The sequence below is a fragment of the Onychostruthus taczanowskii genome, unplaced genomic scaffold (assembly GCF_017590055.1).
Source record: "Onychostruthus taczanowskii isolate IOZ18803 unplaced genomic scaffold, ASM1759005v1 scaffold64, whole genome shotgun sequence".
Taxonomy (NCBI): domain Eukaryota; kingdom Metazoa; phylum Chordata; class Aves; order Passeriformes; family Passeridae; genus Onychostruthus; species Onychostruthus taczanowskii.
Window position 1 is genome coordinate 4,984,471 of NW_024504122.1, and position 14,259 is coordinate 4,998,729.

Genomic DNA, 14,259 nt, shown 5'->3' on the forward strand with positions numbered 1-14,259 from the left:
GTGTGTTGCTGTGTGTGTTGCTGTCTGTTGCTGTGTGTGTTGCTGTGTGTTGCTCTGTGTGTTGCTGTGTGTGTGGCTGTGTCTGTTGCTGTGTGTTGCTCTGTGTTTGTTGCTGTCTGTTGCTGTGTGTTGCTCTGTGTTTGTTGCTGTCTGTTGCTGTGTGTTGCTCTGTGTTTGTTGCTGTCTGTTGCTGTGTGTTGCTCTGTGTTTGTTGCTGTCTGTTGCTGTCGGTCTGTGCGCGGTGAGCGCTCGCGGCTCTACGTGCCAGTCACACGGCGCGCAGGGATCTGCGCGCGGTCTATGTTTCCGTTAGCGCGCGCACGTGTCTTGCGCGCGAGTATTCGCGCATGCGCGGCGCCGTGCGCGTGCCCGTGCCGCGCCGGACGTGGCAGCGGCGGGAGCGATGCGGGCCGTGCTGTCGGGGCCGGGGCCGTGGCCGTGGCTGCTGCTGACGGCGGCGCTGGCGGCGGGCGGCGGCTCGGAGCACCCCCGGCTCCGCGAAACCGTGCTGCGGGACCTGGCCCGCGGCAAGGTGGAGGTGAGCGCGGGTGGGGACCGCGGGACGCGCCCGGGGTGAACCAGTGCCCGCCGGGTGCCTGACGGGGCGTTCTCTCCTGCAGACCTGCGGCGGGTGACGGCTGAACCGCCTCAGGGAGGTACGTACTGGGGCCGGGCCGGGAGTCGGGACACTGTCGGGCTTCCCGACACTGAGCCGCGCCCGACCGGCCACTCTCCGCAGGTGAAGGCGTTCGTCACCCAGGACATCCCGTTCTAGTACCTGCCGGCAGCAGCTGCGGTCCCGATGGGATGGGATGGGACAAGATGGGATGAGTGGGGGACGGGATAGGATGGGTGAGGGACAGGATGCAAGGGAATGAAGTATGGGAAGGGATGGGCTGAGGGACAGGATGGGGTTTTGTGAGGAATGAAGGACAGGGTTTGGTGAGGAGTGGAGAATGGGTAGTTGGGGAATGTGATAAAGGATAGGATGGTATTACATGGGAAACAGGATGGGATGGTATGCAATGAAGGATGGGATGGTGGACAGAACAGATGGGATGGAAAGCAATAGGATATGAGAGAAGATGGGCTGGGATGGAGGGTGGTACAGAATAGACAGGAATGGGATGTGACGGAGGACAGAAGGGGATGTGATGAAGGACGGGATGGGATGGGATAAGGGTTGCATGGGCCTGATCAGTGCTGCCCACTCCTTGACACATTGCCCAGCCATAACCTGGAGATGAAACACCTGCCTGGTGCTGACCCTGAGCTTGTGCTCCTCAGCCTCCGGTATGAGGAGCTGGAGGTGAGTGGGCAGTGCGGCACCTGCTGCCACAGGGCCTGGGGTGCTCAGTGCCCCACGGGTGCCAGGCTACAGCCCCTGTCTGGGTGCAGAGAATTCCCCTGAGCGACATGACCCGGGAAGAGATCAACCAGCTGGTGCAGGAGTTGGGCTTCTACCGCAAGGAGACGCCTGATGCCCCTGTGCCAGAGGAGTTCCAGTTTGCCCCTGCCAAGTCTCTGCCAATACTGCTGCCCCCCCAAACACCCGCTGCTGATGGCAAGACCCCACCCAAACGTGACAAGGAAGAACACCCAGACCTCTAGCAAGGAGTGCCACCCTTAGGACAGGGTCCTGCAGCCAGTCCCCAGTGCAGGGAATGAGGGCGTTATGGCAGCTGGACATGGTATCACAGGGTGGCAAAGGTTTTTCCCCCCACTCTTGCTTGTGTGCTGGTTGATGCCCTCCTGCCCTTGGAGCCCATTATCCTTGGCCAGTCAGGAGGAGCAGCAGCATTTCTTGCAGTCTCTTGCTGTGCCCAGACGTTTAGCTGCTCCCAGCACTGGGCAGCAGTATCCTGCCTGCATGGGATAGAATGAAACCCTCAGCAGAAAGCGCCAGGTGCTAAGGGTAGATGTGCTGAGTCCCAAAGGTGGGAGAGCTGTCCCAGGAAGGGGGCTTTACCCCCCAGCAGGGTTTATGTCATATCCAGCTCCTAGTAAAGCTTTTATTTGCAGTCATTTGTACTGTGTCATCTTTTCAGAGGGAGCTCGGTGGTGTGCATCCCAAACTGCTCTGTTCCAAGGATAGCTGGGTGCCCCACAGCTTCTCACAGAGGTAGGAGAGGATGGCACAGTCATAGTCACTGCTGGTGAGCCACATACCAACCTACAGACCAACTGTGCTGTTCCTGTGCCACCCCTCCCCAGCACGATAGAGGGGTGAGGGTGGTGGGCACCATGGCATGGGATGAGCTGTTCTTACAGGGTGCAGGGGGATGGACATGAGCCCATGAGTGAATCCTGCAGTGTTGAACCAAAGCCCCATGGCTGCACTGGCCCAGTGGGGACATCTGGCCCTCAGCTGGGGAAGGCAGTGGGGCTGCACTTGACCATTGTCTTGCTGGCCATGTTGGATCTTTTCCCTGTGCCAAGCCTGGCGCAACAGGGGGCAGTGAACCCTGGTCAGGGTGACTCAGCTATGGACATCATCAATGAGGTGAGGAGCAGTACATGCCCCAGCGTCCCTCTGGGCTGGGTGAGCAGTTGAGTTGCAGGTAGAGGAGCCTGCAGCAGCTGGACTGCCAGCGTTCCCCAAGCATTGTGGTGTGCAATATGCCACCGGCAGAAGGACCTAAGCTAGAGCCATTGCCCTAAATAAACCTTTATTATCTGGCTGGTGTTGGTACACATGTCAGCGCGGTGTAGAGATGTGACAGAGGGGCGAGCAGCGCTGAGCACATGGGTGGCCTGAGCTGGAGTGGGGGTGGTTGTCCCAGCTTGCTCCATTCACCTTGCACTGCCCTGGGACCCCTTGCTGCTACCCCCTCCCCAGCCCACAGGTGCCCCTAATGTGGAAGTGCCTCAGGTGCACGTGGAGGTGGGAAGCAGGGAGTTGGCATGGTTGTGGAGCTGTCCCCAGGGAGGTGACACCAGGCAGGGCCTGCAGTGGGCAGAGAGGCTTCCTTGCAGGGGGCCAAGGGAACCACTGACAGGTGCTGCCTGCAGGGTGTACCACGATCCTGGCTGAACTGCACAGCCCTGCTCAGCCACAGACCCATGAGGTGGCCTGAGTCTGAGGGCACAGCTGTACTCACGCCACCCCAGGGACACAGGGATGGTACCTGCAGGGCAAATAATTCCTGGAGAACAAATAACTTAAAAAAGGCTGGAGCATAGGGAGCAAGCCAAGGTGGGAGCATCCCCGCAGCGCCCACCTGGCTCTGCCCACAGGGTCAGCCCACAGCTGGCCGAGGCAGAAGCAGCTCTGCCAAGGCAGAGGTATGGGGGTGCCCTGGTGGAAGAATTCTGTCCCCAGTGCCAGACCCCTGGCCCCCCAGACCCTCCCAGGCAAGCAGCTCCCTTGCCCGCAGGCAGCTCTGGGGTGAGGGCAGCAGTGGGGCTGGAAAGGGCAGGCTCTAGCACTCTTTCTGCCGCATGCGCAACTCGTGGCGACGCAGGTGGTTATAGAGGGACTGCACGTAGGTGAAGACGCACTTGGCGTCAGGCTTCTTCCCCATGATCATCATGTCTTCAACCTCCACCAGCGGCACGCAGTCCACCAGCGTCCTGCAGAGATGAAGCCTTCAGCATGGCCTCAAGCAGGCTGCCCCATGTGGGGGCTGGGATGGGCACCCCACACTGCCCAGGGCCTGCTGGTGTGGGCACTGCTGCCCTCAGACCTGCTGAGCTCCTTTCACACACTCCCACCCCACCCTGGTACCCACAGTTCTGCTCCAGACACTGGGAAAAGCACGTGCTATCTGCCCTGGAAGGTGCCTGCCCCAGGGCAGGGGTTGCCCAATTGTTTGCACTCCTGGCTCCCCAGATGCTCTCCATCCCACTTCTTGGTGCTGGCAGTCATCCCCTGCTAAAGTCGTGCCCACCCTCCTCCTCTTGCTCCTCCAGCTGATGCTGATGTCCTCTAGGGAGAGCCCAGCCTGGCTGCAGGTGTCTGCTGTGCCCTTGCTCAAACCCTACCAAGTGGTTCAGGGAAAGCAGGGGGTGGATCTTGGTTATGGGCTGCCCCTCACTCCTGCCTCAATCCCTGACCCTGCTCTTTTGCCTTCCCCTAAGCCCTGCCAACCTGGCTCCCTCCCTTGCCCTGGATTGGAACCCAGGGGCTACGTGCACCAAGCCCAGCACACCCTAGTGCTGGAGTGGGTGCTGCCCTGCTTCAGCTCACTCACCCTGGCCTATCTCCTCCTCTCCCTGCTCCACCACAGTGCAGGGGTCCATGCAGGACCTGGCTCCAGGAGCCACCAGTCTTGTGGTGCCCTGGCAGATCAGCTGTGGTTGTGTCCCCATCCCCATAGTAGCCTTGGGGCTCTGCCGCTGCCCTTTTTTAGGGGTGGCTCACTCTGCTTTGCCACCCATCCAGTTCCCTGGGCTAGATCTCTGCCCAAGTTGGGGCTCCCTGCGCACTTGAAGGGACTGACAACACAATTAGGAGTCAGGATGGCAACCAGAAAGGCATGGAGGGGATCTGGCCACCTCTTGTCCCCTCCTTTCTCCAGGGAGAGAAGGGGTGGGGGGCACAGTAGCAACCCTACCACTGCTGCCAACCCTCCTGGCCCTGCCCAGGCCCCACACCCCTACCAGGCACTGCTTCCCCTTCAGGCTGCTGCTGAAGCAAGGGCTGCACTGGCACTGGGGGCAGTGCTGACACAAACTGGCAGCGCCTGCTGCTGCCACGGCCAGTTCAGCTGCTTTGGCCAGGGCTGCTCAAGGTTCTGCCCCAAGGCTCTGGGTGCAAAAGGAGGATCTCCCAAGGCAGGGCTCTGCCCCCAAAGACAGGGTGCACAAGGAGGGTCTGAATCCTATGCTTGCCACCCACCACAACACCACCCTCAACCCCCAAGCCTTGTACCTCCCCTCTACCCTCCTGCAGTAGCCCCACTGCAAGCGTTGGCCCCCTTGAAGAGCTCCACCCCAAGGAGTGACCCCAGCCAGTGCCAGCCCCTGGGGAGCACCAGGGCCCAGGAGAGGCCCCCACCCGGTGTCCCATGGCCCCAGACACTGCATTAGGTCTCTGCTGCCTGCTCAGTGGGCTCCAAGCCCACAGCCTGGCTGGCACCAGCCCCACCTCATGATTTGGCCACTGTGAGGATGGGGGGGGATGATGCTTGGGGCCTTGGGAAAGCCCTTGCCACTGCCAGCCTGGCTCAGGGGGTAGTGGTGGAGCAATGACAGTGCACTGAAGAGTGACTCTGCCCTTATAAAGCCATTGTTTGGGCCCTGGTGTGCCAGCTCTGTGCAGAGCCAGGGGAGCCACAGCTCTAGCGCCGGCCAGGATGCCCTGACACAAACACTGCAGGACCTGAGCCTTGAGTCACACTTTCCAGGCTCCTGCTTCTGCCCATATATGAGCAGGCAGCCTCTTGGAGCTGGGCATGCACCCTGGGGCAGGGGAATGAGGCAGCAAGTGGAAGCAGTGATGCTGCAGTATCCTGAGGGGCCACCCACACTCAGCATCATTCAGAACACCTTGAGTGGCATCCCCAGCAGCTGACCCCTGGGTCAGGCTCAGCCATGGGGACACGGCTCTGTTCTAACTACTGCCCTCCCCACAGCTGGAGAGCAAACAGCACTCCAGGGTGAAACAGTCCCCCCTGCCCAAACCCCCACAGGTGCTATTCCAGAAGGCTGGAGCCCAGCCAGCTGTCTCTGTCAATCTCCTGCTGGGCCTTGTCTGGCACCGCCAGGACTTGCCCCTCACCCATCAGCATCCCCCAGCCTCATCCACAGCCGAGTCAGTCAGATCCCTGCCAAGCCCTGGTGGTGGTGGGCACATGGGCAGGTACTTGGAGGGGAAGGTTCTCACCATCAGTCCTGGGGGGGCTGACAATGGGCTACGACTTTTTGGTTTTTACCAGCCCCTTCTGGACCAGGCAGCGATAGAATTCCTGAATGTATGTGTACACACACTTCCAATCTGGCTCGCGCATCCGGACCATGTCCTCCACGTCCAGCAACTGCGGACAGTCCGCGTGCTTCCTGGGTGCAGGGAGAGAGAGGGGCAAGCCAGTGACCGCAGCCCAGTCAGGGAGGGGAGGAAGAGAAAACAAGAGACACAGATCAGTGCAGTTCTCATCCCACTGGCAGCTGCTCCGCTCTGGCATGCTCCGGGGATGCATGATGCAGGGGCAGGAGGGCTCCAGGCACCCCATGCCAAGGCCATTCAGTGATACTGGGGGGGCACAAGCAAGGGGGAGAGGGGCAGGTGAGTGGCGTGGAGAGGCGTGAAGTCCAGAGGGAAAGACAGACGAAGAGGAGGAGGAGGAGTAGGAGGACGAGTGAGGTGTTCTGGTGCGCCAGGTGCTCGGGGTGCGGGTTCCAGAGTGGAGCGGCGCTCTATACAGCTCCTATATAGAACCGCCGGGAGGACGGCGGGGGCAAGCCCAGCCCTCCTGCCCAGCTCCACTTGGAACCGCGCGGCACAGCCCTGGTGCAGGAAGCTCGGGAAAGGACGCTCACAAGAGCTGGAGGAGGAAGGACGAGAGGCCACCTGGCTTCCAGGCCGGAGAGATCGATGGCTCTCTCAAGTCCACGCACCAGTTTCCCAATTAAGGCAAAAAATCCATTAACAGGAGCACCAAGAGCCAGGCCCACAGCCCCCTTCTCGCTCCACCAAACAGCGCCACGGCACCCTGGGAGCTTATGGGAGTCCCCATCTCACCCTGCCACCTTGAACATCAGCAGGATGGGACCCCCACCCCCAGCCCTGCCCCCTGGCAGAGTGCTGGAGGAGAAGAGTGGGTGGGTGGGAGAGAGACAGAAGGAAGGAGAGAGGGGCTGACTGCCAGCCCTCCAGCTGGGTGCACTCCCATCTCTCAGCACCCAGGAAAACCAGAAGCAAAAGGAGAAAGGAAGAGACTGGAGAAGGTGCAATGGTGTTTGAGCCCCTACAACTGTGAAAGGAGGAACCTGGCATAGGCCAACCCTGCTCCCCCCCCAGGCTGCAGTCCCACACCTGGTACCCCAGGATGGAAAGAACTGCCTGAAGCCAGGTGGGCTCATGGGGCTGCTGCTCTGTCTTTGGGTGCTCTGCCCCAAGGAAACCAGACCCCCATACCCACCCTTCCCACACCAGACTGGGCTGCACTGGCCTCTTGTGACTCTGCCCATACCAGCTGCTGTTTGCCCCCACAGCACCTAACCTTGTTGCATTGCATGGGGGGAGTGACACCTCCAGGCACCCACCTCCAGCACCATCAACTCCATGTGTCCCCCCTCGCCCCAGCAGCGAGCAGGAGAGCCACCCCAAGCTGCTCCAAGCCATCCCAAGTTCATATGATGGCAAGAGAGGTACGTACTCTGCAGAAGAGAAGGCCACCTCGAAGTTTTGGCGGCGGTTCTGGGGTGTCAGCTTACTGTAGTCAAATGCATCAGGGAAGAAATTGTGGACCAAGGCACAGAAGGCCATGCCATCACTCCAGCTGGATGAGAAGTTCTGGATGTCCACATGCTGAGAGAGCAACAAAGTTACCAAGGGACAGAGTGATTGGTCTTGGGACAGGAAGAGGAGGTGGCACCCACCTCATAGCCGCGGGTCTTGGCTCTGCACCAGTCCAGCAACATCTGCTTGATACTGTTGGCGTTAGGCACGCCAAAGCTGGAGGAGCGCTGCACGGCGGTCTGTGATGCTGCAGGGTTTGAACTGTGGCAGGAGACATGGGGTATTATCCATAGCGGCAGTTGTTATTTGTCAGCAGTTACTGCCCTGGCCAGCGTGCCCCAGGCCCAGCCTCACCTCCCACCCTCCTTCTGCAGCTTCTCCATCATGGCCTTGCGTGCCTGTGAGGCTGATGTCTTGGGCAGGCTCTGAGCCTTCATCAGTTCCTTCTTCTTCTCCGCCTGACGCCGCTCCAATGCGGCCAGGCTGCTCTGCCGAGAAGCACTCTCATCTTCACGGTCAAAAATGCTGGGAGAGAGACAGGCAATGCTAAAGGGGCTGTGGCAGCCCAGAGGAGGGCAAGCAGTGGTCTCAGCCCATGGCCAGCCCTGGAACTCTGGAGACCTCCATGTCCCTGGGATAGAAGAGAGGTGGTTTAAGGTCCCCAGCTGGCAGACCTGTCTCTGTGCCCAAGGAAGGACCCAGGAGAACCTCTGAACACAGTGGATGTACCCCAAGGACCAGAAGGCTTTGCAGTCACATTTGCATGGGGACACTGCAAGCTGGGTGGAGGGTTTGTGCAAGCAGGTAAGTGACAGGGACCACGTGGAGCTGTCTCCACAGGCACCTCTGCTCACCTGCCTGTCTTTTTGGATGAGGAGCTGTAGGATGATTTGGTTTGAACAAAAGTGCTGTTGCCATCTGCAGAGAGAAAGGAAGGAAAGAGGCCCCGGGCAGGAGCTGAGGGCAGCTGTGCCGGGAAGGCAGGACTCTGCCTGCATCAGGGCATTGACAGCTCAGCAGCAGCAATGCCCCAGGTTTACACCCTGAGGATGCTATGGGGAAAGGGCAGGAAAAACTCTTACTGTCTGATCTCTTCACATAACTTGACTCCATGGTTGTAGTACGGGAGGTCTTGGTGCCATCACCTGCAGGAACAAAGCAACGGGAACTGCTGGGCTGGGAGGAACAGCACCCACAGACACCTGCTGCTGCCAAGCATTCACACCCACTCACTGCAACAGGGAGAAGTCCCAGGTGGTAGAGCCATGGGTGTGGCAGGCAGAGGGAGGACAGAGGGCATGTGCCCCCCAGGCAGAGAACAAAGAAGCAAGTGCGAAGCAGCAGGGAGCTGGGGCATCCCTCAGTCCCTGCAGCCACTCAGCTTGAGCCATCCAGGGACTGGGAGAGCAGGGATACAGGAGACAAGACACAGGCCAAAGATGTAGATGAGGCCCTGCCATCCTTCCAGGGTTGGGGATTCAGAGGGAGGCCACCAGAATAAAACCCTTAATTATCCCCAAGCAGGCTCAGGGCAAGCCAGAGACTCAGCTCTGAAACACTGTCCTGCTCCCAGGACAGTCTAGCCAGACTCAGGACAGACAGTGAATGGCAAAGGAGCTGTGGTGGCGGAGCACTGGGAAGGATTCTGCAAGGCCCCCAAAGGGTGGGCACACCCCTCCCGGCCCAGCCCATACTAGACTGGACGAGACGCTCAGTCTTGGTGACGGTGCTGCACGCCGAGCCATCGGCTGACTGAGTGCTCTGCGTGGTGGTGGTCTCTGTGGCATGGCCAGCTCTTCCTGTCACAGATTGGCTCCTAGCCTCCTGCAGCCGCTGGTCCCGCTCCTTCTCCCGCTGGTCTGCAAACACGAGAGGGAGATGGCATCAGCAGGGAAGTGGGGTGGTGGGCATGGTTCCTGCCACACCAGGAGTCCTGCAGCTGCTGCTGGCCCACAACTGGTTTGTGGGAAGGATGACGTCCTTGGCGTCGCAAAGTCAAGGGGGCAACAGGGGAACCAGCACGCACTCTCCTGCTGCTTCCCCGTGGCTGGACAGCCACACTTCAGCGCCCCATACTGCCACCACCACCACTCTGACCCCAACAGGATCACCATCCCCAAGTACCTCGCTTGCGCTGGCGCAGCTCCCGCATGGCATTTCGAATCAGCCGTCGTTCCTCAAAGTCTGTTGTCCGATCCAACTACAGGAGGGGGAAGTCATCATTAGTCTTCTGCCATCAGCTTGAGGTCCCTTTACCTTCTTAAAAGGAGCCCAAACCAGAGGAAGAAGTACCATCTTATCCAGAACATCCTCATCCTCAATCTTGCTCAGCTCCTCGACATTCAGCTTGCTCCTTCTCTCCACCTCCTTCACTTGCACCTTCTCCACGCCGTTGGGCAGCTCTGGTTCTCGCCTCGGTGCCTGCTGCTGCTCCACCACCTCTGGCTCCATCTGCAAGGACATCACCATGCAGCTGAGCCCCCTGCCAGCTTGGCCACACCCCCACCTCTTCTCAGGGTGCAGTCCCTCCCTGACACCTGCCCAGTGCGACAGGCAGTGAGAACCCTAGAGAGGATGTGCCACACGGGGCCTAAGTGCTCTCAGCTGGTGGGTGCTGCAAGCATCTGCACTGCCCAAGGCAGGCAGGGGGACAGGACAATCTGCAGCAACCCATGCCCCAGGAAGGCCCAGCAGTCCCTCTCTTCCTTCCAGTCTGGCTGCCACAATATCTCCAAATCCTTCCTGCTCCCTGGCAGGAGGTGGCTGGGTCCCCCAGAAGGCAGGAGTTGCCCATGGCTCTGGGCTGGGCAGTGGCTGTTACCCAGCAGTGGGCAAGGTGCTGGCAAGGCCAGTGCACACCATTAGCAGCACAGGGATTTCCATGGAATTAAGCGACTTAGTGTAGAGAAGAGCTTGTGCAGGAGATCAAGAGCCTTCCTCTGCATCCCTGCCAAGATCTAGGCCCATTCGGCCTCTGCCCAAGCATAGCCAGGACGCCAAGTCCCTTTCAGCACAACCCCCCAGCAATGCACAGCAGGCAGTGGGCCAGGCCCAGAATAGGGCACAGGGCACCAGAGATGACAGAGTGGGGCCAGAGCAGCCAGGCACACACCTGGCCCCATCCTGCATCCTGTGACCTGGTAAACTGATCCACGGCAAAGCCATCAGCCGGAGTTGACACTGGCCACATGTGCCCATGCCACCACCTGTGCCTGGTGCTGTGGTGGGGGCAAGACTGCCGCCTGTGGCCTCCCACCTGGCACACTGGGAATGCGAAACAGGTGGGTGCACAGTGAGGCCAAGGAGTGGCAGATCCCCATGGTGCCGTGTCCCCGTGCACCGCGGCCACAGTCACGCCTTGTGCCAGGGCTACAGATACCCCCAAGAGCCCTGGGGGCTGGTAACCACCTCCCTTCCCCCTGTCATGGGGCAGAGCTGCCCACACTCACGCTGCTGTTGCTTCGGGAGAGATGCAGGGTCGATTGCTGGCGCGTACTGGAGAAAGTGGGTGGATGGGCCACAGGGCCACTGGGCTCCTCAGTGCCCTCAAAGTGAGCGCAAGGGTCCTGTGCTTCCAGAAAGAGGGTGCTGATGTCCTCCCCGGGGGGCACCTGCAGCCCTGGTGCCAGCAGATCAAGGCGGCGGCCCAGGCGCCCCAGCTCTGCCCGCAACTCCAGGTGCTCCTGTTCCAACGTCTGCAGTGCCTGTGCCAGTGCCTGCACTCGCTCCAGAGCCCGCTCCAGTTGCCCCTCTGCTGCCCCCCGGAATGCCACCAGCTCCTGCCGCAGCTCTGCCAGCTCAGCCACCCCAGCCTGCGCCAGCCCCTCCAAGCTGAGCCCCGGCATGGTGGCGGTGCAGGCGCTGCGCTGAGCCCCGCTCAGCTGTCCTGCTGCCCTTTATAGGGGCCCAGGCACCCCCCCAGCTGGAGGCTGGCCCACTCCCTGCCTGTGGGCTATTCTGGTCCCAGCAGCCGGGGGTCCCGTGCAGGGGTGCTGAGCCAGGCGCCACACTTGGCAGCACATCCGGCTGTGGGACCAGGTGGCTTAGCAAGGGGAGCCCTGCAAGTGGCCCCCCCGCCCCTGGAGGCTTCCAGGCCCAAATATCAGCCTCAGCGCTGTGGGAAAAGTGGTGGGGACCAGCCCTGACCACGGCAGTGCTGGGTGAATGAAAAAACCAACCACTGCTGTGTTCTTCTGTCCAAGCGCCTTCCCACTCTGGGCCAGCATCGCCCACAGCACATCTCCGGCCCCAGGCTGGCATTGGTGCAAGGGCCTTGGTCACAGCATGGATTTTAGGTCTTCACACCCCCGTGCTCCCCAGTGCCTGCCCCACGGGGAGCAGGTCCCTGCACAGGTACGGGCAGTACCCCACCAACGAGAAGACATGCCACCATGGCTACTGCCCCCAGGTCCCTACAGCCTGCTGGTCCTCCAACCAAGCCCTACATGGCAGGGCTGCCAACACCACTGCCTCATCCTCCTCCTCCTCCTCCTCACTGCCCACTGGGAGCATACCTGGAGGCTGCATCTCCTGCCAGGCAGCTGATGGGTCTCAGGCCCCCACCTCACCAGACAGACCCACTAATACCTTAATGAGAGCTGACAAGTGCTCGGGCCAAGCATGCCCAAGCGCATTAGCACAGGGAAGTCATCCCACTGCAGCCAGCTGCCCACAGGCAGGACCTGCTGGCAGGTGTGGGCAGCACCTGTGGGCACTGCCTGCCTCATGGTGGCAAGGGCTGGGCTGAGGATGGGGTGAAGCCAGTGGTACCACAGCCACCAGTATGCCCCAGGTCACGGGTGGTACCACAGACACTGGCAGTGACACAGGCCACCCACAGCGCTGTTCCTGCAGAGGCAGCCAGGCGCGCGCAGGGCCATGAGTGAAACAGAGCCACGTTTGACATCCTGGCTCCTGCCAAGGCGGCACACGGACGCCTTGCATTACCCTAGATGGGCAGGAGCAGATTAAAGCACTTGAAGGGCTGTCTCCTGTGTGCACCCAGCCCCAGGATGGCCACAGCCTGCTCTCCCCGCAAAGACGCTGCAGAGGGGTTGTTTTTTGTTTTTTTTTTTTCTCCAGTTGCACCCAAGAATCCCTCCTTGACAGGCTGCGGCTTTGGGAACTCTCCACTCAGGATGGCACAGCAGAAACATGAAAGACCCCAACCCACAGCTCCAGGGTGCTTTAGAGACCTTTGAGGAGTAGCCCCCCTCCAAGGCAGGCTCCCCAGACACAAGACCAAGGTCCATCCCCACGAGGAAAAACAGAGGGGTGGTTGGCAATGGATTTTTCCCTGAGCTGCTGCTACCCTTAAAGGTGTTTAAAACAAAGCAAGACACACAAAAGATTCCTTGTCCCCCTCTGCCCACCTCCCCAAGAGTCTGAGTACACGGTGGCACAGTCCAGAGTGCAGGGGCTCATTTGGGGGTGTGCAACCACACACAAAGTCCAGGGTCTCTTGATGAAAAAAACCCTATCAAAACAAAAGCACCAACCAAAACCAGACAGAACCTCTGGAGCATGCTGCCTACACTAACTCCTTGGTCACTGGTCCCCATCCCAAGCCCTGGAGCTGCCAGGCAATGACCAGGTGGGGCACAGCCCTACAGACCCCCGGGCACTCACCTTGGTGACATTGCTGCTGACACTGCTGATGTTGCAGATGCTGCTGACGCTGCTGGGGATGGTGGTGATACGGATGGGGGTGCTCCGCAGATCCAGAGTCACCTCTGCAAGGGGAGCAAGAGGCATGTGGGGTCTGATCCAGCTCACAGGCTCAACCCCACAGCTGGGGAGTGGCTCTGGCTGGACTATCTGCCTGCCCCACACATCCTGCCCAGGCAGTGAGCACTGAGCTCTGGCACAGGGAAAGGGCTTTGGGGGAAAGCAAGAGATGAGGCAATCAAGACCATTCTCTGCCCTGACTTAGCATCCTCCCTGAGGAAGGGCGTTTTCTGCAGTGTTTCAGCTGGAGCCAAGACCCCCTGGTGAGAGGGATGGCCACAGGAGGCATCCTGAGCCAGCCACAACTGCGGGCAAGCAGGGTTGGGGCAGGGCTGGAACAGACACGGTGCAGCAGTGGGATGGAAGAGAGCAGGATGGCGTGGGCTCCCCTGAACCAGCAGGTCGGTGGGGAGAGGATGGGGCAGGGCTGCAGGGGCAGGGCAGGGATTGGGGAATGACCCCAAACATAAACACGGTAAGACGGTGGGGCTGGGGACAGGCTGCAGGGCCAGATCGTCTCCCCGCACTGAGATGCTCCAAGCACGATGAGAGTGCATGCCAAAGGATGAGGGCTATGAGGCATGCTTTGTTCTTCTGGCAGCACTCAAATGCCCCTGCTGCCAATCAGCACCCACCTGGCCTGGCTCAGCCTGCCCGCCTCCACCTGCCCATTTGTGCCCACCAAATGTCAGTGCCCGATGGCCCACTGGCACCCACCTGCTCCACTGCCCAGCTGTGCACACTGTCATATTAGGAGCACAGTCCTGCAGTGCTTACAGCCCGGTGGATGTCCATTTCCCTGCGGTGCCCACCTTCCTGAGAGATCCGCACCTTTTCCGTCCCACCTCCCTGCATGACACCCATGCCCATCACCCCTACAGTGTCAAGCCTCATGACAGATGCCATCTGCCCGCGGGACCTGTCCTGCACACCCCGTACCCCACCAGTGCCCACCTGCCCGCTGGCTGCCGGGGGCGGCCGTGATGCGGGGCGCCAGGGGCTGCACGCGCCCATCCTTGATCTCGATGGTGAAGAAGGTCTTCATGGCGTCGAGGCGGCAGCCGGCGGGGCGCGGGGCCGGGCGCTGATCTGCGCCGCCGCTGCCCCGCGCGTTTTGAGCGGGCGCCGGC

The 14,259-nt window shown here is 60.6% G+C and overlaps 2 protein-coding genes across 5 annotated transcripts in view; one reads left to right on the top strand and one right to left on the bottom strand.

Moving 5' to 3' along the window:
• The first annotated feature begins 262 nt into the window (after nucleotides 1-262).
• On the top strand, nucleotides 263-2,021 carry SELENOM (selenoprotein M). Its single transcript, XM_041420248.1, has 5 exons — nucleotides 263-538; nucleotides 621-656; nucleotides 740-774; nucleotides 1,231-1,309; nucleotides 1,399-2,021. The coding sequence occupies exons 1-5, from the start codon at nucleotides 404-406 to the stop codon at nucleotides 1,609-1,611; spliced, it is 498 nt and encodes a 165-aa protein (XP_041276182.1). The 5' UTR covers nucleotides 263-403; the 3' UTR covers nucleotides 1,612-2,021.
• A 631-nt stretch (nucleotides 2,022-2,652) lies between these two features.
• Nucleotides 2,653-14,259, bottom strand: part of SMTN (smoothelin) — a 21,863-nt gene continuing 10,256 nt past the window's right edge. For 2 of the 4 annotated variants that reach the window (XM_041420246.1, XM_041420243.1), the window contains exons 10-20: nucleotides 13,031-13,134; nucleotides 10,852-10,968; nucleotides 9,695-9,853; nucleotides 9,527-9,602; nucleotides 9,097-9,261; nucleotides 8,485-8,547; nucleotides 8,257-8,320; nucleotides 7,757-7,927; nucleotides 7,543-7,663; nucleotides 7,320-7,471; nucleotides 2,653-3,573 (exon numbers count right to left, since the gene is read on the bottom strand). In XM_041420246.1, the coding sequence (XP_041276180.1) occupies nucleotides 3,423-3,573; nucleotides 7,320-7,471; nucleotides 7,543-7,663; nucleotides 7,757-7,927; nucleotides 8,257-8,320; nucleotides 8,485-8,547; nucleotides 9,097-9,261; nucleotides 9,527-9,602; nucleotides 9,695-9,853; nucleotides 10,852-10,968; nucleotides 13,031-13,134 (1,343 nt within the window). In that variant the 3' untranslated portion in view covers nucleotides 2,653-3,422. Of the gene's footprint in view, nucleotides 3,574-5,827; nucleotides 6,001-7,319; nucleotides 7,472-7,542; nucleotides 7,664-7,756; nucleotides 7,928-8,256; nucleotides 8,321-8,484; nucleotides 8,548-9,096; nucleotides 9,262-9,526; nucleotides 9,603-9,694; nucleotides 9,854-10,851; nucleotides 10,969-13,030; nucleotides 13,135-14,259 lie in introns of all 4 variants that reach the window. The other 2 variants (XM_041420245.1, XM_041420247.1) reach the window with 2 other exon arrangements.